The 26,232-nt window shown below is 36.0% G+C and overlaps 1 protein-coding gene across 1 annotated transcript; it reads left to right on the top strand.

Annotated features, from left to right (window-relative positions):
* Positions 1-3,899: 3,899 nt before the first annotated feature.
* Positions 3,900-25,625, top strand: LOC145683145 (uncharacterized). Its single transcript, XM_081754511.1, has 2 exons — positions 3,900-4,895; positions 21,980-25,625. The coding sequence occupies exons 1-2, from the start codon at positions 4,531-4,533 to the stop codon at positions 23,349-23,351; spliced, it is 1,737 nt and encodes a 578-aa protein (XP_081610637.1). The 5' UTR covers positions 3,900-4,530; the 3' UTR covers positions 23,352-25,625.
* Positions 25,626-26,232: the final 607 nt, after the last annotated feature.

The raw sequence follows: 26,232 nt of genomic DNA, 5'->3' as shown, positions 1-26,232 counted from the left end.
ATTATTATTATAACATTGTGTATACCCATGAAAGGTCGGCGGTTTGGATTGAAATACTTAAAAGTAGTTGACTGTCGATCTCGGTCTTCGAGGAGTCTTCAGGAGGCAAGGACATCGGTCACGAGGTTCTGGGTTTGAGTTCCGGAGGAACAAGTATTCGGGCTTGAGCCAAATATTGTTAAAACTCATAGAGCGTCGGCCAAACATGTTCATAGCTGCTCGGCCCGAGTTTAGGGTTGTCAACGGCTCGATGATTAGCATTAGATTTTTTGAAAAAGAAATCATGCAATTTGGGTGGACTTCAGCCTGAAAGTCTCAAATCCGTAAATCTTCCACTAATTACGGTTGGGATTATATTCTTGGGTATAAGGAATAACCCAGGCAAATCAGTTCACGGGGATTTTTTTCTGTTCCTGAGTTGGCATTTATATGGGACATATGCTGAACTATTAGAATGTAGTTCCTGTGCCGGTACCAGAAAATACATAATTTTCTTCACAAATATTGGTAATTCATACTTAGTATCGATACCAGTACCCTCGTTCTAATATCAATATTTGTAAACTGTATGCACTTTTGTGTAGAAAGTAAAATGTATAAATTCTGAAGGGAAAACATTGCACAGAAACGTTATATTCGTATGTTAACATACTTTTATGTATGTTGTGCAAAGTGACCCCAACTACGGGGTTACTTTTCACCAAAGTCTATATTTCAGTAACTATGGTCATACTGAATGTTTATTAATGAACTTATACGAATGTTTTCCACACATATCTAGCTATAATATGTTTAAAATACAGTGTTCTAAATCATTACGTTTCTAAGTTACATGCGATTTTCTTTAAAATTCCTTAAATCGTGTGCAAAGTAACCGTCTTACGGTACCTGCAAAAGAGAGAAGGGATGGGAAATGAAACAGAATCGAAACGTAAGTTATTCAGTGTATGGATAATATGTAAATATAACCAATTTGAGCATGTGTCTTTTTTTTTCATCTTGTTGTTTACTATGTAGTCATTTAAGGGAAATAATGGACCCAATAAAAAGTGTCTGTTTCTGTGATATGAGACTTTTTATTGTATGCAAGTTCAGTATGTAAGCACTTTATTTAAGAATATACATATTTACTTACCTAATTTCGTTTTGATTTTCAGAAGACGACTATATGTACAGTGGCGTCACTAGGCCTTATTTGGGGGGATAAAACCCGGAAATTTCTTCCAAGCTCCCCTCCCAAATCTCACACTGAAAATACGTTATATACTGAGAAATTTATTTCAAAAGTAAGATTCTAACGCGCCATCAGTAGACTCATGATATATTGGGTTGTCTTCTTTTTGCTTCAACAAATAGAAACGCGTTCTGTATAGAGTTCTCAATGTGAAGTTCAGTCTTCGGCGAGCGACTACAGATACTTGTAGATGTGTTAGATTTAGCTGAGAAAAGCGATAGCTATTATGATTATGACATAATCAGTGGCGTATTTAGGGGGACTTCCGGGCTTAACCTCCCCCCCACGAAATCTTACTATAATAAAATAACTGAAATATTTTGCAGAATTTTCACATTTCCAGGCAAAGTTCCCCCACCCGAAAGTTAGGAAAGCCCCTTCCGAAACAAAATCGTAAATACGCCACTGGACGTAATCATGCTTTTCTATCGTATTTCTCACTTGGAAATACTATGTGAACTGAACTTCTCATTCCTTTACTTCTTAGTTTTCGCAAGGTGAGGTCTCAACTATAAACTATCTCATGCGGCAAATTTTAGATGGATAACTTTTAAGAAATTTTATATGTTATTTATTATTGCCTATTTTTATCTTATTGTATTACTATTTCAGGCAGGTCAGAAGTCGAATATAAAAATAAGATTGCTGAGAAAGAAGTTTTTCATGAAGTATTTTTAAGAAAAATAACTATCAAGGAAAGAAGGAAATGAAGAAAGAAAAAAATTGCGTGTTTGTACGAGGGTCACTACGAAAGTTTTGAGATGTGAAATAACTTACATACTTAAAATCAATTTAACACTTACATTTTCTCAAAGTATTCACCCTTACACTGTACACACTTTTGCATCCTCGAAAACCACTTTTGGAAGCAGTGTTGCCAGTCTTTTTCTTCAAATGTTGAAAGTTCATTCTCGTAAGCCACTACAGCTTCTTCAGGGCTGCAAAATCTCTTCCCACGCATGCGATCTTTGATCCTGGGGAATAGAAAAAAAATCACAAGGGGCCAGGTCAGGGCTATACGGTGGATGAGTCATAAGTTTGACCTCCGTAGATTCTAAAAACTGAATTGTGATGTTGGCCGTGTGTGCGGACGCGTTGTCATGATGAAGCAGGATCCCACGAAATCCAGTTCTTGGACGCCGTTCCCGAAGCTTCTGGAACACTTTTGTTAGGCAAACAGTGGTGTACCACTGAGCATTAACAGTCATTTGTTCTTCAAGTGGAACAGTTGCAACATGGCCAGATTTGGAAAAGAAAGTTGCGACCATCTTCTTTCCCACACTTCGCGGTCGCTTCACTTTCGTGGGTGAATTTTTGTCTGGAAAGATCCAAACTGTAGACTGTCGTTTATTTTCAGGGTCAATTGATAGATCCAAGTCTCATCACCAGTAACAATGTCAGAGACGCGTCGAGAATTGCCTCCATCAAATCTTGCAAGCATTTCGTCACACCATTCCACACGCATGCGCTTCTGGTGTTCAGTCAAAGTGTGAGGCACCCAACGAGATGAAACCTTCCTGAGCCGAAGATGATCATGAAGAATTGTTGTTACTGCTGGCGATCCAATGTTCACTGTAGATTCAATGTCCTTGAAAGTTGTTCGAGGATTTTCTCGAATCATTTGTTCCACACCGGCAATGTTTTTATCTGACACAGCTGTTGCCGGACGTCCAGCTCTCTCTTCATCTTCAAACGATGTTCGGCCTCTTCTGGATTCACCAAACCACCGAAAAATTGTAGCACGGGAAGGAGCAAGGTCCCAAAATGCCCCCTGCAAACGGGCAAGGCTTTGTGTCTCGTTCAAACCACTTTTAAAATCGTAAAGGATCATTGCCCGAAAATGTTCCCTTTCGAGCTCCATTCTAGACAGCCGAATACTGCTCACATCAACAAACAAGTGAAGGCGATACGGCCATACCGATAAGCGAGGCGAGTTGAAACTTGCTTCGCTTCTTCGCTCTGGATACCACTACCGAACGCAATTGTTGGAATTCAAATACTGTGCCACAACAAAACTTTCGTAGTGACCCTCGTATCTGAATGAATCGATGAAGTACAAGAATGTGCATTTCCGCAACGATAAAAGTGAAACAAACAAACATGACTATGATAACAAAAATATGAAAGCGTAGAGCAGCAACAATATTCTCCCCCCCCCCTTCCCTCGCCCAAAAGCGAATTTCATTGTGTCCTTGATTGAAGATGATTCTAAAATACTAAACGGAGTTTTTGGGTTGTTGGGGAGTATGCCCCCCAAAAGATCTTCAGCCCCCCAAACAAAATATTTTAGTGACGCCACTGTATTAGCATTTTTTGCGTGTGAAGTATTGTGATATACGTTTCTGAAATTGCATAGGGCATATGCTTTCTTACAATGGGAGACTAAAAAACAAATCTTCAGGAAACGCAACACAGCAGTTCTCATTACGAAGTCCCTTCATCTTTTTGACGAACTGAAAGGTCTCCTCCACAGCTGGAAACCGTGTCAATGGACTATGGAGTGCGGAAATAATTTTACTATCTGTCCGGCAGGTATCAAAAGTCTGCGCGCGCATTACTAAGAAGAACCTGTGTTCACACGTTGTGAGTGTGTGTGTGTATTTGTGTGTGTGTGGTATGTCGCTTATTCATAACTCTAGCGCTGTTGCAGAGTACAGGGTAGTTTCGAAGTCGACTACAATGCAACTTCATTGCCATTCAAGCATCGCGGAAGTATTGCAGTAAACTGTCCCAGAAGTATAGGATTCATCGTTTATGCTGAGATCAGTGTCTGTAGGGATGTCAGGAAGGTTCACTTCTTCACTATGATTGTTTTCAAGCAGTGAAAAGTTTTAAAGAAAACTTATAACCGAAATCTACACGTTTTACTGATGAGAACTATTTTGGGCGGAATTTCAAGGTTGCCATATCTGATATAAAAGAATTGTCTAAAGGAAAAAAATAATTCGACAAGAAAGTTAACGTTCTGTACGAAATCTGCAAGAAGAACAGTAAGAAATTTGTAGTATCTTTTGTGTGAATACGTCACCTATGAGAATGTGGTAGAATTTTCCTAACAAATGACAAAACAAGAGGAAAATGTTTAAGTACCGATAACGATATTTAATGCAAAGTGGAAACACTACAGGACGAGTTCGACTGACAGACGAATGGCCACACCTACGCTACCCTTCTCCCCGCTCCCAGAACACTGGAATCTGACATGCTAGAGAAGTAGTGAGGGCTCTTAACACTTGTAACAAAATATAAGGGAAGTATAAGAACAGTGTTAAATTCTTATTATATTTCAATTCACAATGGCTGGTGAGGCGTCTTTTAAGGTGGAATTGATGTGCAAAGAAGAAATTGCTTATGACTTACCTCAGGAAGATCCACTCGAAGGGAAAGGGTGGACCTACGAACTGATGACTGACAACAAAGAGTTAATATTATCTACAACGGAAGGAGAGGAAACAATGGACAAGGATACAGCTATGTGTTCTTTGGATGTGAAATTAAACGTTGATAGGCTGAAATCAGAATTAGCAGTCGAAGAAGATTCTGCATTTGAAAGTAATATAGAAACGCTGAGAAAAATAATGGTTCAGGAGACTTGCGCGTCGTACTCTAATGACTCCCAACAAGTAACAACAAAAAGTTTAAATTCAGTTCGACCAGAAAGGTAATGTTCAATTTTGCATATACTAATTGGTTCAGATTGATAATACGGTTACATGCGTTCGGAAACTTTGTTGGTTAAAAGCAATACTTCACGAGAAATATTTAGGTATAGGAGATATCTCGAACGTAAGTTGGTAATCTACAATTTGGAAATGGCATGGCACACATAGACTAGCTGTATACGAAATAAAAGTAATGATAAGATCGATACTACTCATACAAATTTTATGTAGTTCATAGGTTGATAAAATAATTATTTCTTTATTATTGATTACACATTTCTCACTAATTGTTGCACATATTTAAAATATGGGTGCTCGACGATATTGTTTATTTGTATAGAGACTTATGTAAAATAACAAAGTGTGAGAATGGTAATTATCCTAAAATTTTCCAAATCTAAACGTGGAATGTATTGGAACAAAAGCTATGGACGTTTGTGTTTTTACTTAGGATTTAGCTCAAATGGGTCTAGTCTCATTTTCCCGGAGGACTTCAAAAGAAATTAATCAAAATACAAGATAAAGAATATTTAACCAACATTGGATGTTCATTAATTGTAGAGGTCCATACATCAATCCACTTCATAACTGCACTCATTTCTTTCAAGGAAGTCGAGTTTTTACATTCTCAGGAATCATTTCTAGGGTATGGACCTCCATTTCTCAATATAGGATCACTTTAGGGGCTTAGTGAACGTATATGATATATAAATTATTGTAAAAACAACGCTAACCAGCATGTGCTAGATGGCCGGTAAAAATAAGATTGCTATGTAGATTAGGGCATTACGCAGGATGTGGGTAAACGAGGATACGCAAAATTCTGTATTTAAAATAACTTATATGAATTACGTGTTGAATGCGTTCTTGTACGTTCCTAATTATTTTATAGGTAAAATCCTGAAATGCTCTTTTTGCTTGTATATTTGTGTTCCAAAGTAACACAATATATTATGGACGTAACTTCTTAATTATATGGATTCCTTCATTCCCGAACACTTTTCTAGTTCCGTGTTATGATTTGCCACATTGAATTTTGATACTTCATTACGCTTACAGTTGTTACTAGTGATGGGCAGTGGGAATATTCCCGGTGGGAAGGAATTTAAAAAATGGGAATATTCCCGGGTTTTTTCCTTGGCCTATAAATTCCGGGGAAGGAATTTATTTCCATTTCTTTACTTTATCTTCCAAATTATAAGAACCATATGACTAATTACTTTATTTTAATATATTATGATTTAATTCTAGGTTTTAAAGAATTTGGAGGTTAAAAAATTTAAAATTATTTTACGTACTTTATATAACTAATAATATGATTTTTGAAGTTCCATTTCCATTTTCACTAAAAGGTAAGGTAATTGTTTAGTATTGGGGGGCCAAAGCTAGCAAAAAATAGGATGATTTACGGAAGAAATGAGTTGATAGTGATGTTCAAGAAGTCAAAAAAAAAAAAAAAAAAAAATCGAACGCATTTTGTTTTGGGCAGTAGGGGATTTATACAAAACAGAAAGGTAAGTGAAAGTGATTTATGTGAGAAAGAACGTGAATTGTTGGTAACAAAGATAGAATACAACGTGCTATGCGGGGCTCTAACCCGCCTTCATTCGCTAACGCTCGCTCTGCAAAGATGTTTGAATTTAATGTTGGTAACGTAATTTAACGTATGAAACTATAAAACTACCGCATCGGAATAGAATATCGCAAAAAAGTAGGTGCAAAAGCTGGCCCCCAATGCTGACGAACAGCCAAAATTAGCAGAGTACTAATTTACAAATGATGAAAACGAATCATTTTGTTAAGTAATTTAAAATTATGTAGAAATAGAGATGAAGTACTATTAATAAACCCTGAACCACCGTTAGTAATAGACGTCGGCCTTCTCTCTGTGACTCGAATTTCTGAAGAGGTGATCGGACTTCTTTTACATGTGAATTAAGGCATGAAATTTCGAGAAAGGGGAGAAAGAGAGGTCGTGTGTGGCAATGTTACATGCAAAATTATAAAGATAAGAAAGTATCTTGTTTACGATAGGAAAGAATATCGTAAACATACATATTTATGCGCAAATGTTGATAAAATTGTTTATAACATTTAAAAATTTAATATGTTTATGTCACTAGTAGAGTCAAGTTTAGAAAAGCCACGTACATGTAAATTTAAACTGTTTAGTGGTTTAAAAGTATGTGGACTTACTATACCATTTTTGAAACATATTTACTTTCATAGGCCCCTATTGTAAATATTCATTTATGCGTACTCTCTAAATATAATTGAATATGAATAAAATAACATCGTTCAGAATATACATTTTAAAGACAACAGTAATAACGTACTCTGATATAAAAACGAATTTATGTTTGAAATCATAATATAATAATGAATGCAGTTTTCTTTGTGATTGTACATAAATTCCCGGAAAATTCCCATTTTTGGGAATCTTCCCGGGAATTTACCAATCACTATCTCTGACTATTTTCTGAAAAGGTACTCGGACTTCCCTTACATGTGAATTAACGTATGGAATTTCGAGAAATATGTAGAATGAAAGGTCGTGTGTGGCAATGTTACGTGCTAAAATATAAAGATAAGTAAGTATCTTGCAAATTTTGTGAACATAAATATGTATGCACAAATGTTGATAAATTGGTGAGACATGTATCTTCTTGCATTTACCCAATCTAATTGGTTTATAACATTTATAAATTTAACGTGTTTATAATATCAGTAGTAGAGTCAAGTTTAGCAAAACCACTTACATATAAATGTAAACTGTTTAGTGGTTTAAAAGTATTAGGACTTACTATATATTTTTTTCATACATATTTAATTGATAGAACATATTGTAAATAAATATACATTTATGCGTACTCTCTAAATGTAACAAAGTGTTAATAAAGTAACATAGTACCGTTCAGAATATATATTTTAAAGAATCCTCTGTGGACAACAGTAATAATATGCTGTGATATAAAAATTAATTCAACTTTGAAATCATAATATAGTAATAGAATGCAATTTTCTTTCTGATTGTACATAAATTCTCGGACAAATTCCCATTTTGGGAATCTTCTCGGGAATATTCCCGAAAAATATCTTCCCGGGAATTTACCTATCACTAGTTGTTAGTAGCTACCGTAACAAGGGGTTACTTTGCACATCGAGTATTACTTCCCACAAAATATGAAAAGAGTTTCACAGACCTCTGTCGGTAAAACCATGAACTGTAAACATGAAGTTTCAACTACCCTATAAGACAACTAACCTGTAACTGTGTTTTGGCGTTAATTTTGGGGATCAGCATCAGTTCTAATTACCGGGAGGGTTTGTTGTTGAACTGGTATGAAAAGCAGTCACTGTAAAGACCGCTAAATTTTAAAAGAATTTCCGTCAATATTAAGTCAGTTTCGTAGAATACTAGTGTGCATAATGGGACTTTGTTTAATTGTTGAAATTGAAATGTGAAATGTTTCATTGGTGGGGTTACTTTGCACAACATACAAAAAGTATGTTGAATATACGTTTCTGTGCAATGTTTTCCCTTCAGTATTTAAACATTTTACTTTCTACACAATACTGCATGAATTTTATAATATTAGAATGATGGTACCGGTATCAGTACTTAGTTTGAATTATCCATATTTGTAAAGAAAATTATGTATTTTCTGGTACCGACTCAGGAACCACATTCTAATAGTTTAGCATATGTCCCACAAAAGTGCCAACTCACGAACAGGAAAATTGCTCCTCGTGAATTGATTTCATAAGGTTATTCCTTTTGTCTAAATTTATCATTTGAACCGTAATCAGTGGAAGATTTATGGGGTTTGTAACTTTTAGGCTGCATGATTGCATGACCCAAAATTGCATGATCTTTTTTTTAAGGCAAGTAATTAATTAGACTCAAACAGTGACTTTAATCGGTTCTTATCGGTTCAGTCACTTGCTGGAACTTTCTGCCTGAGTCACTTGTTGGAACTGTTCGTGCCTTTTGTGTAACATTCTTTTTGAAAAATTGGTGGTAGTTCATATTTTTCTCACTAGGTGTCTCTGTAGTTATATAGTAGTGTGTTACTGTGACGTCTCATGTTCTGTCTGCTTGTATGTGTGGAATGCAGTGCGCGGGTAATTGAATTTTCGTTTCATAGCGACGATCGAGTTAGCAAGTGCGATTCAGAAACCGTAACATGAATTTAATTTGAACTTGTCGTTTTTAAATAAGTTTGTATTAGATTCGGATATTAACTCATATCGTTTGCAGCATTGTGTGGTTTATTTGAGTTAGAGAACACCTGTCATGGTTATGGCCGAAGACTGAAAATATTTCCGACGTATGGTAAAAGTGGGTGTTTATTTGTAAGCCTTGTTTGTAATAATAACAAGTGTGCTCGCTTTAATAAATCGACGTCTGTGCGGAAAGGAACATTTTTCAGTGATGTGAACTTGAGTATTGCGCATGTGTTCTTGCTATCTTATTTTTTCGTGAATCATCAATTATGAGTTCATTATACATGAGAGTTCTGGTATGGCGAAACGGTGAGTGCTTTCCATTTTACTTGATATTATTTTTATTCTTGATTTGCTTTGGATTTGAGTATTTGGCAAAGTATTTGTTTTGTTCCTGGTGGTTCCATTATCTTGGTGAGATGTAATTTATTTTTCCTCGTCATGCTGCACTGATTTATAATTAGTGATGAGTGACTTTTTTAATTCCTTCTTACGTTAGCTTTATAGTACTGGTTTGACTAAATATTGGTTTTTGGGATGTTTTTAAGGTACTTGAGTGGGGTGTTGGGGAAGCAGTAGATTTAAATATCAATGTTGATAGTCACCGCTTCACCTGGATTGATTAGGTATAGTGTTTAGTAACATTTTGGCCTTTGTACTTACAGGATAATTCTTAACATTCTACATCACTTTGACTCGGACAGTAACTGTTACCGATTCATCTGATCCAGTTCCGGGAGCAGTTTAGGAATGATTCGTAAACTGCTCCGGTAACCGGATCAGATGAATCGGTTGCAGTCACTGTTTGACTGAAAGTAAATATTTGCCTAAAAATCTGTTGTTAGTGATTTCTACATGTATAAATTGCAAGCCCACTCCCCCCCCCCAAAAAAAACAGTTTTTTTGAATCAAGCCTCCTTCAAACTACTTTTCTGGATACGCTACTGTTCACAATTTATTTTCTAACAACAAATTCATTCCGGTGTCTACGTAAATAGGAAATTTACCTAAATTTAAAACACAGGAGGCTCCAGTGATAATAATTTCCTATCTAAGTGTTATCTTGGACCGGTGCAAATACCGCGAGTAGAGGCTGAAACACCTTCTCCCAGTTTTACGTTTTTTATGACTTTAAAACGTTACACATTTCAACTACTGCCTCAAAGTCTCACTATACATGGTAGTATTCTACGAAACTAACTTAACTTTGATGCAAATTCTTATCGATGATATCTTTCAAATTTTATTAGCCTTTACAGTGACTGCTTTCAATACCTCTACAAGAACAAACTTTCTTGGTAATTGGAACTGAATTTAACCGCCAAAATTATAGCCAAAATACAGTTACATGTTCTATCTTACGGTGGCAGTTGAAACTTCCTCTTTACTGCTCATGGTTTTCCCAAGAGAAAGCTGTGAAACTCTTTTAAAATTTTGTGCAAAGTAACGCCCGATGTGCAATGTAACCCCGCCTTATGGTAGTTCAAAGTATTTTTATGCAAGACATCATAGTTTTTAATAAACAGTAGATTATATACCATTATTTGGTTAACCTTAACTGGGGAAGAGGAAGTGCTAAGATGATGTTATTAATTTACTCTTTCTCTCTCTCTGTCATCACGTTAGGAGTATCAAGCTCGATTCGTATACTAATTTATAACAGTAAGTTAATATACACTTATAAGTAACATTATGGAGAAGGGTACTATAGACGTGAAAGACCCCAAAGTATTAGGAGGAGTAGAGATGAGAATATGATCAAATGGGGCCGCTACCAGTATCGAATCCATAGTCTTCTGGCGCAGTAGGTGTGGCTAATTAGTATTTATTTTGCTTAAATTTTATAATAATAATTATTATTATAATTATGATAAGGAATTACAAATGTACCGGGAATATACATGGAAATCGCAAGAATGTGTTTTTTTTATTTATTCTTATCAGTTTCTTATTTCAAAATTCTTTGTATATGCAATTTTTACCTGAAGCTAGTGTTATTTCGCCTGGCGTCTGGTAAAATACAAGTTTGTACAGTATTATAATAAGAATTTTTATCAAATACTGCGCAAAAAATTCGTATTGTTTATCATTTGTTTATTATAGCATGCAAAAGATATAACCGAAAAATATATATTAATAACAATAACCTATTGAGTAATCCAGAACAATAGATAATGATTCCATTGATGTATAAAAATCTTTATAACAATTTTTAAAACATTCACCACTCGAAATCGAAAATGACATCAATAATCACTACAGCTTGGAAACACGTCCCAAATAAATAAAAAAGTAAGAAATTGTTTGATTCATATTTAGGCCCATTCGTTCTGTAAAATCCTCAAAAATTTTGGAGGAGATAAGGATTGGAAATATTTTCCTAACTTGTTTCGGATTTTACCGTTTACTTGCAACTATTCTACAACCACCTTTACGGAAAAAAAATATTTATTTATTTTCATTTTTAGTAGTTAAGTTTAACAAATTAAGAGTTTGTTCTTTGTACAATTTAGAAATTTGTAAGAATATCCCTAGCTGGAAACTATAAAGAAAGTTTCAATTCGTTCTATTTCAAGACCTTTTCAATTCAAATTTTTGTTGCGCTCCTCTGAGCTGTGATCCTGTTTTTCCCTGCCGGTGTTGAAATTCTGTAAACCTAAATATTCATTTGCACTTACCCCAGCTTTACCACGGCAGGTCACGATCGCTTGCGCACTTATATCTTATTGAAACCGAAGCTGGGCACACAGATCAATAAAATATAAGTACCGTAAAATAAAATATGTATAAACGGTGGATTTTGACAAAAGTATCAACGGACAAGAATTACTAAAATATAAATCACAAGACGTATGTAAAAGTATAATATTCCTAAATACGAAATATACAATTAAAATGACACAGAAAATTACAAGCAATCAAGAAACTATTATTGACGTTCTTTGATTATTTTAACCTTTCCTCTCTTAATTCTGTTTGAGTACGTTCAACGAGGTGGTGGCTTTTAAATATGTTAATGAATCAATGTTTTAACTACTCACAGTTAATCTTCGACCGGTCAGCTAATATCACTCGGGCCCTGGGGTAGAATTCACTAGATAACAGGTTCACAGAAGGTTTCTTGGGCGGAGGCTAAGATAAGTTTGGAGCTACGGAGGTAATTTCGCTGGTAGAAGTAAGTGATAGTCTTAACTGATGGTGGTATTTCCTGTTACTCGACGATTCGAACTCAAACGTTCTTTACGTGAAAACTGATATTACAGACAAACTTGAGAATGTCAGGACGTATTATATATGTATATATTACTTCATTTGAGATAACTCACAAAATTAAACTTTCACTTTAGCTCAACCCTTCCAAGGGGAGCGCTTCCTTCTATTACTTTTGAAAAATAACGCACCCCACTCGCCTTGGTGGGTGCTCTGCAAAGTGCCAAACAGGCACGCGTACCACACACACACTGAGCGTTCTAGTTAGCAAACCAAAGCTTGTATATGGCCAACCGTGAAAAACCCGATGTTCACTCCTAGCGTCGGGACCAGAATTATTATCCAATAAGCTTTTAGTTATAAAAGTGCGTAGGTGGAAAGTGGTGATTGTCCCGAAAATCAGACTCAAAGGAACATTCAAGAAGCACGTTATTATCACGTGAACAGTCCTTGTTCCTCGGCCATATATGGCCGTAAAAATTGAAGTGAGGCCTTCCAACACTAATTTACGAAATACCAAACCGATGAAGAAAGCGTCAGAGTTGCACCCTTTAGGTCGGTAATAGAGCCTATCGCAGAAGTATGTATTTGACATCCTTCTATTCCTAGTAGAAAAGGCATGTAACTCGTGAGTATTTTTCTTTAATGAAGAAGGAAAGTTTTAATGTCCGTACTGACAAACAATGAAATTAATTTTGATCGTAGCATTAAACTTGGTGATCAGAACGGCTCCTACTCTGCGGATGATAGAATTTGAGACCGTCTCATTTATTTTAGGCGAATGAAATGAATTGAGATCTTATTTGATAATGTAAAGGAATGTAAGAATATCTCAGGTACGAACAATGAAAAATTTCCCAACCATTCTATTTGAAACATCTTTCGAACCTCAACAGCTATTGCCAGTTATTTTGCTTCTAACTGCAGTGAATATAATTTGATATCACGTCTTTCTTATTAGGTGAGTGAAATAAATTTTGTCACTCTGCTTTTAGATTTTAGACAGAAGTGAGAATGGCCATAGATACAAGTCCCGCAGGATTTTGTATTTTTTATTTAAGAAAAGCTTTGGAATAGAAGATTAACAATAGATTTATCAATACAAAATAACTATGCAGTTTTTTTTTTTTACAAAATAGAATGTTAATATCTTTAAAAAATGTGCCCGACGTCCGTTTCTTCTTTTTGGGTTTTCTTTAAAGGGGGTTGTAATTATGGCTACAAATCGATTTCTAAGTAAAGTTAGTTTCAATTTTTTTTTATGGGGCAGCAGCATTTTATCAGATAATGTTTTCGTTGTACCTTCAGAAAGGGCATTTTATAAACGATTTTCGTTCTTCCATATAGAACTCCTGTATGCTGACATCATCATTATTATTTAGATTCATTTCAAAGCGATATTAAGTCAAATTTCATTGTGGGTTAATAAGATGTACTCATAAAATGGCAGCGAAGCGTTATTTATAAATTAGCCCTGTACAGTCCAGATTACGAATATTATCGTAAATACGATATTATCAAGTACATCCCGCCTTTCAAACAAAATTTTTTACTAGCATAGAAAACTACATGGTCTAAGCTGCATTTCATTCTTGAATGCAGGTTTCCATTAGGAAAGCATGATGGTGGCTATGAATCCAAGGTTTTATGAGAGAAAGATATAAAGTGGTGGGGTATTATTACAATTTCGAAGTCCAAAATTGCTTCCTAAATAAATTTCCTGTTTAAAATTTCCGATGCTGTCCTTCCTCTCCTTTCCACATTCATGTATCATCTCCAAAAGCTGTAAGGAAATCATAAAACATGACATCTATGTGAACGTACCAGATTGTAGAGCGATATTGATGGTTCCTTGGACGCGCGTCAGTGGTGGTGGGCACACAGTTTGAAAAGTAACCTTCGAATTTCGAGGGAATAATCAAATAAAAAAACAATATTCCTTTTTTCATTCTCTAAAAATTTTAAAGGTTAAATTCAGTATTTCTGATTTCTCATCTCTTCCGGGGTTTAGTCCGAGTTCGGGTGAAGTTCACGCTTTTCTGCGCTAAGATTTTAATTTTCCATCTGTGCCGGTTACGCTTGAAGCTGTAATTTAGCACGTTTCCGTGTACTTTTCCAGTTAGTTTGTTTAATTTGCGGAACTTTTGTCCTTTTTACAGCGCATTTACTAAATTTCCACGTAATGACACGCCTTCGTTTACGACGATTGGATTTACGCTGCATTACGATACCTGTCATAAATTTCTTTGTATGTTTGCACTTACTAGTACTATATTTGCCATGTAGTTTGCTATACAATGTTCGTACGTGTTTTCGCTTAAGCTTTTTAGTACTCTTCGGAGTCGATGTATACTTTTCCGCATGTTTGCCTCAAAATAAGCTCGCCTATAGCTCGACTTTAATTTGCATGTAGTTCGTCTTTGACTGAGTTTAGTTCGTTGCGAGTTACGCTTACCAAAGCACTTTTCTTTTATTCTCAACTTATTTCCTACTGCACGCCTAATGCGTGGTTGTGCGCGCTGAGAGTACGCTGTACGTGGAGGTCGATGAACATTGTTATCATCACGAGCAACCAACACTTCTACATTTTTAGTAGAGCTACACATAAATTTTCGGTCTTTACAATTTCGCAATAGTGAAGTACTAGCTTGAAAATTCACACATTTCGGCAACTGAAAACTAATAAAAGTTGCATCTGATGTACTGATCTGATCACGTCTGCTCATTTTAATTCTGCTGATTATGCTCCTCGAAATCGAGTTTACGTTAACTAATGTATTACGAAAACTCAGCTGGGTATCATTGGCTAACTTTTTTTTTCTTCTTAACCTTGGTGTTACATTTCGGCTCTGTAACGGAAATATACTTTTGACTGCGTGTGCTTTATTGGAAGTGTTACTTTCACGCTTGTTTACGGTAAACATTTCGGACCGATTGATTATGTACGAGACGTACACTACGTAAAACACAATTCGCTTGGCGGGCCTACACTGTAAACTGTAAATTTAAAGTCGTTTCCTTCTACAATACTCAAACCTGATAAAGTCGGAATGGATTTGCAGCACTAAAATGCAACTCACGTTAGACATACACGGTTACAAAGACAAATTTGAATTTGTTAAGTCGTGCAAAACCATATGCCGGCGACACAAAACCGACAACATTGTAACTTCGTTATCACACAAAACCAACAATTGATGTCTCAAGCCTTCCCTGGCTTCTTCGAGAGGGCGGATACGCGCAACCTCAACGCTCGCGATTATCATGTGTGAAATATTGGCATCCCTTGCCGGTAAAACAATTACATTAGAAGCATAATTGTCTGCAGGTACACACAACGATTCTTCCTTTCTCGCTATCTCTACACTGCACATTTTCTTTTCCTGACTGTAATCGACTTTCTGGTTTATTTGGCACATATGTTCCACAAAGTGGGCCGGCTCGAATTCAAGAGTATTTACGGTTTCTTTTCCGCCTTGCACTTCCTTGCACTGTTGTATTTTGTTGGCTTGCCTACACTCAACCTGTGCCCTTCGCGTGTATTCATAGAACCCAGTGAGACCTTTTTTTCATTCCATTACACGATTTTTAAACTCGGCAGTAACTGAACATGATTGGCCGCGTTAACTAATTCAGAGCGTACATCAGTTAAGAAGTTATTGGCTACTTTGATATTATTACGTAAACTGTCTACTTTTTGCATTCAATTCGCTCCTACGCTCCCAAATCGCTTCTGTTACAGACTGATGAAATTTACCTACTGTTTCAGCTATTTTTTGTCCTACACGTCCAATATTCATTTCCATTTTCTGAGCAATGGTTTCTAATTGTTTCCCTAATTCATCTGTCAACGTTGCTTGAAATTGTTCTAAAACACTAGCCTCCATATTGTTATGAATTACGAGCAACTAATTCAAAGTACAAAAATATAAATGTCTAAGTTTAATATGAAAATAAGAAACGTGTACTTAGAAAATGAAACACTAAGAATTTTGATATTACGACCATTAACAATCAATCCTTCTTTTATTCACAACTCAGGTTTCACTTTGTGAAGTGCTTCAATATAAAATTAACACAGATATGAACTAGTACCATATACAAAACATTTTCTCTTATTCATAAATGCATATGAAGGTGCATAGTGTAAAACATGTATGTGTGTGTGTACTCAATCAGCTGTTTGCTATCCACTCACATCTATGTAGCATTAAAAATCAACAAGAAAATTTTTTATGAGCTACATTAATCTCTCTGTCGCTCTCCAAGTCAAAACCTATTTACTTAACTTACATGAAAAATCTACAGCACTTTTTGTTTTTATCTATCCCTGTTCTTTATTTTTAATTGATAGTGTTCGCGCATGAGTTGATGAAAATTGACTGTCGACACTAAGCTAATCAGATTCAAAACTCAACACGTTATCTGTATATCTAATGGTATTGTAAAAGCAGTTGTAGGAAGATTATTATAATTTAATCCGGAAAGCGGTCGCCATTTGGTTGAAATCGTGTTTTTTGGTAGTTGTTAAAATCTTGTAAATATAATCGTAACCTTCACATTGATTTTCGTCTTTTCCCCAATAGCTTACATATCTCTCTCTCTCTCTCTCTGTCACTTGTTTATTGCGTTTCTCCCAGCTTTGCTACGGTAAATCACGATTTCTTCCGTATCTACGTTTTGTCATAAACCGAAGCTGGTGGGAGAACGATACACAAAACATAGATACCGCAAAAACGAAAAAGTGAGCACATGATCAAATTAAGATCAGATATTAACAAACAAATTTTGCGGTGCAAATCACAAAACTTGGTTAAACTGTATAGAAAATGTAATAATACTGAATGTAATTGATACAAATTAAAAGAACATCAAAAGATTACAAATGAACAAGTAGCTTTTACTGTATATGTTTACGGCCGTTTTAACTTCTTTTATTTCCCTCTTTATCTTATTTTCTTTTCTTTTAATACATGTGGCACTATTGATAAATTAAGATTTCACTTACTCAGAATAATCTTCGACCGGTCAACTCCTTTAGGATCTCAGGCGTTTCACGTCGGATAATCCCAAGGGTCCGCTGGAGTCCTCTGCTGATAGTAATCAGCGATCGTCCAAGCCGGCACAATTATTCCTTCCTTTTCAATAATTTGGAGCCAGAGTTTGTCACACAAAACTGAGATTACAAACGAATATTAGGGTGATAACATATATGTATTAGTCACTTCACTGCTGATTTCTGCACAATATTAGAAAAAAAAATATTTTACACGGAGGCGTATGCAAATATCGTACAATCACTGATGATAAACTAAAAAAAAATAATTGGCTCTTACGTATGCAAACGATGATTTAGCTTGCGAAGCTCAATCCCTGAAATTGGAGCACTCAAAGAGTATAACGTGTGTTTACTTTAGAACAATGCACCCCACTCGCATTCTTGGCGGCCCTTCCGAGAAACGACCAGGCGTTCGAAGCGCTGAAGGTTCTTTTAGCAAATCAAAGCTTATACCTTACCATCGGGACCAGAATTATTGTCCAATTAGCTTTTAGTTATAACAGTGCGTAAGTAGAGGATGGTTGTCCCGAAAGTCTGATACAAAGAAAGAGTCAGCAGAAATGCAGGAGTCACGTGATCAGGGTTCCTGTTTCTTGACCATATGTGGCCGTAAGACCGCAGCTATGCTTAGTAACACAAATGTACAAAAAACCGAACTGCTGGAAAAAGATTCAAGGTTGCCCATCCCTATACGAGGCTTGGTTAATAAAGTTTAAAATCAAAATTGTCCTATTTTTAATTTCCAAAACGCGCCTCAGGTCGGTGATAGCCGAAACGTTGTCTTTAAGGGGTTATGCTGTGTATAGTACTTAAATTTTGTATGAAACATTTTACATTTTGATTTAATTTCGCATTTTTGCACAGTAAATAAAACGGACAAACCAATACTTCCAAGGATGATTCGGTGGTCAGATGGTTAACGCGTTGATGTCTGGAATAACTGGTCGTGGGTTCAAGTCAGAGCAGTTTTAACATTTTTCATTCTAAATATGTTTCCATATATTCACATATAATATTAATATTTCTTTTCTTGCGTTTCACGTATGTTATCTTAAGTCATGCGGACAGGTTTCGTTATATATACTTACAGTTTTCTATCTTTTCTTCAAAATGGATTTCTATATGTTTACATTTGTTAATAGTTATTTATATATTTCAATTTTAATGTTCATAAGTTAGCGGTGACTAGGTAAGGATATGTTTGCAGAAAATATAGAACGATGCCAAAGCACACTTTTTTTTACACAGCTATGCGTTATTTTTCCTTTATTCAGAAAGTTACTGCGAGTGTGTGCTATGCCTTCCACTCACTGTTAGTCCCGGTGGTATCAGTTTTTCGGACGTACACGCATTGTCAAATAGTTCTTTTTCTTCAAAAATGACCCATAGATTATTATTCTGATAAAAAAATATAAAGTATATGTGTTAAAATTGTATTGGTTTTATTTGAACACGCATACATTTTTACACTATCTTTTAGAACATTCATTCCAAAACTGGTGTCGAGTCTGGCGTAATATCAAGACTATTTTTTAACTATATACATAAATCTCAGTTGTGTGCTATTGTTCATAATGTACATGAGTACAAACAAAGGTTTTTAGACCGAAACTATGCTGTGTGACGGCAGTCTTCTAGAACGAATTTGCTCGTCCATGCGTCTGTCAACGAATATCAGAGCAAGATGGTTAGAAAGTATAGAGAAACGTTTCTTGCAATTGGTTCAGCTTCCAAAGAATAGGTTCCTTCTTATTTAACTCTCTATTCAAACCTGAATTGGTTCAAGTTAACCATTTCGAATTTCAGCGTTTATCGCTGTACAGTGAATATTGCAATATAGCGAGAATAATTTGTTTGCAAACGATTCAGCGTCTTAACACAATTTCATTACTATCCAATGTACCTTTTCGAGAACGAACGTGGTGCAAATTTACTATTGCATCCAATCTCAAAAGTAATTTTTGTGTAGAATAAACGGTAAATGCTTTCATGATGCTGTTTCTTATAAATATTTCAGCGTCCTTCGAGTAGATTCAATTTCCTCGGTTAACTGTATACTCAAACCGAATTTTCTTCAGACTAGCCATTAGTTTCAGACTTAGCTAACGAAACCGTAGAACGGAACGGTAAACGAAAACGGGATTGACTCTTCCAAATGATCCTGTGTCTATACACAACACATAATGACTGAGTAGACCCTCTGCCAAAATGGGCTATTTTCCAAATTCTGTATTGCTGCCAGTTTCAGTACCGGTTTCACCGTTTATTGCTGTAGAACGAAGACGGTAACAGGAAAGTGGAAGCGGTTTGCTGCCAAGAATTCAGCGTCTCAAAACAACATATCGCTAGTATCCTGGATATTCCTAGCACTACTGGTTTCAAAATTGATCTCCGTAGAAAGAACACTGTAAAAGCTATCAGGAAGCGACTTTTTGCATGGGATGATGCACCACAGGCATAGGTTCCATCTTCTGCGTTGAATTCTTAATCAAACCAAACCAGGTTATACTAGCCACTTCCAATTTTAAATTTTATCGCCAGAGTACAGAAACATAGCAAGGAGACGTCTTTCAAAAAACAATTGAGCTTTGAACATAAAATGACTACAACACTCTACCAAAAGAAGAAATAGCTCAAATTCAACATTAATTTTGGTTTCAATAATTATTTCTATATGACAATCGCGGTAAGAGTTATGGAGGTGCGTTTTTACAATCAGCTGAGCGTTCTAAGATAAGTTTCCACATTTCCACTAAGCGCTATTGAGGGCGGAGCGATTTAAATTAACCATTTGTGGTGTTGATATTTGTCATTGTAGGATGGAAACCGTAACAGACATTAACAAATGGTTTATGCAACTGATTGAGGGTATGTAGTGGCATATCATAACCAACAGTACGTTACGAAATCGGAAGTTACTGAAATTTTCTAAACTGGTAATTTCAATACTGATTTCTGTAGAGTAAAGACGATTAGAGATATCGAGATACGGTTTCGTACAATCGAATCAGCTTCTCAATAATACGTCCATCTCTTTCGTCCACCCTCTATTCAAACCGTGAGCGTTTCAAATTAGCCATTTCTGATTTCAGCATTCATCCCTACAGAACTGAGAAGGTAACAGACAGCGAAGTGCGGCTTTCTAGAAACATTTCAATTTTTAAATTATACATATCGTGATTACCACAGAGCTCTCCCAAAAACGAACGGTTTTCAAATTTACTGTTACATCCGATTCGATATAGTTTTCAACTTTCGTTGCCATAGAACAAGCAGATAACCAGAATCAGTTTTCTGCAAGCGACTGAGCGTCTGTATACAATATATAATGACTATTCACGACACCGTTAAATACGGAAGTACTTGAAATTTACTATTACTTTCAATTTCAGTACTTATTTTCGTAGAGGTAGAATGCTAAAATCTATCACGTTGTAGTTTCCTGTAATCGATTCAAATAGTATGTTTATTTTTTCCGTTGAAATTTAATTCAAAGTGCACGTGGCTAAAATTATCCGTCTCCGGTTTCAACATTTATCGCTACAAAACGAAAATGGTAACAGGTATGTAGCAGCTGTTGTTTAGTAAGTGATTAATAATCCTGCTATTTAATTTTCACAGAGAAAAAGAGTATAAGATGTCGAGCAGCTCTTCTGCGATCGGATCAGCGTCCCAACGATACCTTCCACCTTCTTCCTTAACTTTCTATTCAAATTAGAAATGCTTCAAATTAACAATTTTTTCAACATTTATCTCTATAGAAGTGAAAGAGTAACGGATAAGTGAAACCTGTCTATGTTGGCCACCATCGGATCCATCAAAAAGTGGCCAACTTACAGAAAATAAGTGTGTTTTTTGTATGTTTAGAATAGGATTTCTGGTATTTTTGATCGTAAAATTTTAATAAGCAGTGGCACGGCAGCTACTTATAAATAATGTATATAGAGCAATCATAAAAATATACAGTACTAGAAAATATTACTATAGTATGTTTAATATATGTGCATACCTTTCTCTTCCTGAAAACTAGTCTGGTACATTGGATTATTCGGATTGAAAATACAATAACACAAACAACCATGAAATAGAAGCGTATGTACGCAGTTTATTGAAATTGATATTATAGCACACTGATTGGAAACAAGAAAAGCTAAGTTATAAATTGAGAAATTCACATGCAATTTATGACATCTTTTTAGTTGTTACTGAATGATGGTTTATTCTAGACGTATTTGTTTTATTCTTTTTGACAGATATGCACATTCTAAAGACGAGTGATTCTTGACTGTGCATTTGTTTAAAAGCAGGCGCCATTACCTGGTCACGATATAAATGACACTTTTGACCGGCACGATATAAATGATGGTTCAATTTGATTTAGTGAAACAAACTACAGCCTGTTATTTTGGGAATAGAGAGATATGGAGACTTCTCTGTGGTACTCCATTTCATATTTCTACAATATTTTATGTAATAAAACAAATTAAGTATAATCTTATCATGAAATATAGCGAATGATTATATTCTTTTGTTGCTATTTAATCATTATCTCCATTCACATTTCCTTGTTGGTTGAACTTGTTATAGGCACTCTAACGTATTAGCTTTCCACGGAGAAGAGGATACGTTTATTACATTAAAGGAAACAATTTCTCATTCAGATGTGGAATCACATACTTCGATGCAGTTTGGCAAAGGATTTCATCGATCACGTTTGTCAATTCATATGCTGCCACAGGAAAGTGAAAAGCGTGATACGTACCAAAAGAGTGATAAACGCTTTAGTCAAAGTTCAACTTTGTCAAGCGGTAAGTTATTACATATAGGTGAAAAATCCCACATCTGCGGAGTATGTGGAATGGAATTTAGTGTATTTTCAAGATTGGCTACGCACATGTTAATTCATACAGGAGGAAAACTACACTCATGCCACGAGTGTGGTAAGGCATTTAATCAACGTTCAAATTTGACTACACACATGTTAATCCACTCAGGAGAGAAGCCTCACAGGTACCAAGAGTGTGGTAAGGCATTTAATCAACGTTCACATTTGGCTAGACACATGTTAATCCACAGAGGAGAAAAAGGTTACACATGCCAAAAGAGTGGTAAAGAATTTAACCGACGTTCAAAATTGGCCAAACACATGTTAATCCACTCAGGAGAGAAACCTCACACTTGCCACGAGTGTGGTAAGGCATTTAAGCACCGTTCAACTTTGGCTGCACACATGTTAATCCACACAGGGGAAAAAGGTTACACTTGCCAAGAGTGTGGTAAGACATTTAATCGACGTTCAACTTTGGCTACACACATGTTTATCCACACAGGGGAAAAAGGTTACACTTGCGAAGAGTGTGGTAAGGCATTTAATCGACGTTCAAGTTTGACTACACACATGTTAATCCACTCAGGAGAGAAGCCTCACTGGTGCCAAGAGTGTGGTAAGGCATTTAATCAACGTTCACATTTGGCTAGCCACATGTTAATCCACACTGGAGAAAAAGGTTACAAATGCCAAGAGTGTGGTAAAGCATTTTATCAACTTTCAAGTTTGCCCACACACATGTTAATCCACTCAGCAGAGAAACCTCACACTTGCCAAGAATGTGGTAAAGCATTTAATCGACGTTCAAGTTTGACTAGACACATGTTAATCCATAGAGAGGAGAAACGTCACAAGTGCCACACAGGGGAAAAAGGTTACGCTTGCCAAGAGTGTGGTAAGGGATTTAGTCTACGTTCAAATTTGGCTACACACATCTTAATCCACACGGGAGAAAAAGCTCTCATTTGCCACGAGTGTGGTCGGGCATTTAATCAGCGTTCAACTTTGGCTAGACACATGTTAATCCACTCAGGAGAGAAACCTCACACTTGCCAAGAGTGTGGTAAAGCATTTAATCGCCGTTCTAATTTGGCTAGACACATCTTAATCCACACAGGAGAAAAAGGTTAGACATGCCAAGAGTGTGGTAAGGTATTTATTCGACGTTCAACTTTGGCTACACACATGTTAATCCATACAGGAAAAAAACCCACATGCCAAGACTGCAGTAAGGCGTTTAATCGACCTTCAAGTTTGACTGGACACATCCACAGGAGCAAAATCTCACACGTGCAAATATCCTGAAATGGAATTTATTCAACTTTCATACGTGTTGATCCACACAGGACCAAAATCTCACACGTGAATTATGTAGAAAAGGATATAGTCTACGCTCAAACCTTGCAAGGCATTTCTTTACACAAGTGAAATAGCAAAGAGCGTGGCATGGTATTTATACAAGGTTCACATATAGCAAATTAAATGCTCATCTAGAGAACAAAAATCTCACACGCGCGGAGAGTGTAGAAAAACATTTATTGGTAGTTCACGTTCGGCAAATCGCATGTTGAAGCACAGTTCAATAACCAAAGACAGGCGTAGGGTGTTCAATAGGATGTAGTTTCGATTCAGCTTTGGTAAGACACGTATGTAGGCATAGTATATACAAAAAATATTTTACGCACTCATAAGTTGTTAAGTCAATTTTTGAAAGGAATGTTAAGTTCACTATAAATACCCTACTAAAGACGTCTACAATAGAATTAAATGTTAAAGGAATCAGACCACATTAAGTCTTTGATATGTCCTACCTCCCCTTTGTAGTGGAATGTGAGTTTTAGAAGACAATTTGTTAAGTTCGTATTTTGGGGGCAGGTGTTACGGTAAATTGGTTCCGCATGTACCCTACGAACGGCGCTTCTGCTTTCCCGCCACAGGGTTTGCTGCATAGTGAAAAGATGGCTGACGCCCAGGAAGATTCCAATGACGATTTCACAAGTAAATGTTAAATGTAAAGATAAAATCTCCGAATATACCCCTTCCTGAGACTTCTTATATGTAAGGGAGTTGGACACATCCAGAATGAGGGTGCACCTTCCTCATGAGCTATAAGTGTAGATCCAGTGGAAAAACTTGTTCCATGTCTATTCCAACACTAGGACTTTCTGGACCATCTGCGTTTTGGCTGCATCTTGCTGGACGATACATGGTTGCGGAATTCTGTTTTCACATTATATATTTATATTACCCGTTTCCAGGACATTCTTTCATGCACACTCACAGGAACTGTGGATAAATTGAAGATAAAAAGCAATCAAAAAATCAAGTCCTCGTCTCCTCCAAATCGGTTAAACTGATCAGACAAACTTTAGGTTAAAATCGTATTAAGGGTGTATGTGCCAAAAAATGACTCACTAATAATAGCGAACATGATTGCACTCCAGTTGTTGACGTCTTTGATTTCAAAGCGACATTAATGGCACTCTTATCCAAAGTGTTAATGACCACCGGAATTCGTGCTGTATGTTCGGAAAGAGGGTGTGTACCAAAAGTTCCTTCTATTCCTTCTCGCTCACAGTCGTTACTGAAGCGCGGGATGATGATGTAAAGTTAATGTGCATGTGGACTGTTAAAAATAAAGTTCGTACTTATGTTTCGTATTCCTTACCTATTCTTTATTGTGTGCTCAGAAGTTGTTGAGTATACTGACTTACCAACTTTTCACTCGTTTTATAAGAAAAGATGTTAAATCAGGTTTTAAGTTTTATTCAAAAACCTACTGTTTACGTTATAAGTATCTGGTACTGTAAGACAACGTCACACCTGTCGAAACGAACCAGCATACAAAATTTTAGACCATTGTACTAATATATCGGTATTTCAACACTTCTATAAAATTAAAAGCGCGATCCTGTAAAATCTAGCAATAATGAGTTAGAAACTTCTGATTCTAGTGTGTCATTTCATTCGCGTTCAAGCTTGGCAAGACAAATTTTAATATACACAAGTGGAAAACTTCACACATACAATGATTGTGGAAAAGTGTTTGGTCTATGTTCAAGTTTGGCAGGACATTTTAATACACAGATGAAACTCTTACACATATGAAAACACACAGGTGAAAAGAAGATTTATATGGAGCTCACGTTTTGCAATGCACATGTTAAAAAACACACAGGAGAAAAAAAAATAATTAAATACTAAGGAACAAACTAAAGCGTTCTAAGTGTGTAGAAAGGACTTAATTAAAGTTTATATTTCGCAGCAGATATATTAATACAGATGGCGAGGAACTGCTCGTGTCAAGACTATGAAGAATGGTATAATCGAAGTTCAATTTTGAGGAAACATGCTATCTCTTACAGGTAAAAGATGGCAGTGCATAATTGTTAAAAGCGTTTACATGAAGTCCATATTTTGTTAGTGGAAAGACATTGTAAGATATGTGAAACTAGTTACTGAAAATTCATGTTTGTACATAAAAAGTTATATTCAAGTTACACACGTGATAGAATATACAAATGCTAAACATCTTAGTTGTCAAAAGTGCGATATAATTCGTTCAATATCTCCTATCAATCTCACATACTGCCAATTCACGTTTACGCTCGCGACGACGGCAATTCGACCGTGATCGATTATTCACATTTTTCAGCATTGTGCATGATGCAAATTGTATGTTTTGAAGCATTTAGGTTTAGTAAAGACAAATCATTGTTGACCAAAAGTATACGTTTAAATTAAATTACAACACTGCTAAATATGAGTGAACACACTGAACAAAACACACACAAAAAAAACAGCATCTAACCTAATCAACATCCATGTCACTGAGCTTGTGATAATGCTGATACTTATTGCAGGGGGCAGTAATGATTGAGTGCTATTTTGGATATGTTTTTCCACAATATGTAGACTCAAGGTGGGTTCAAAGTTAATCAACATCCACGTCACTGTCCTCTTTATGAGATTGCTGGCATGTATTGCAAGTAGTGGTAATTGTTGGCTGCTT

This window comes from Thermobia domestica, chromosome 1 (assembly GCF_964235325.1).
Source record: "Thermobia domestica chromosome 1, izTheDome1.hap1.1, whole genome shotgun sequence".
Lineage (NCBI taxonomy): Eukaryota > Metazoa > Arthropoda > Insecta > Zygentoma > Lepismatidae > Thermobia > Thermobia domestica.
Note: the sequence above shows the minus strand (reverse complement) of the source record. Positions and strands in the feature narration are given on the sequence as shown.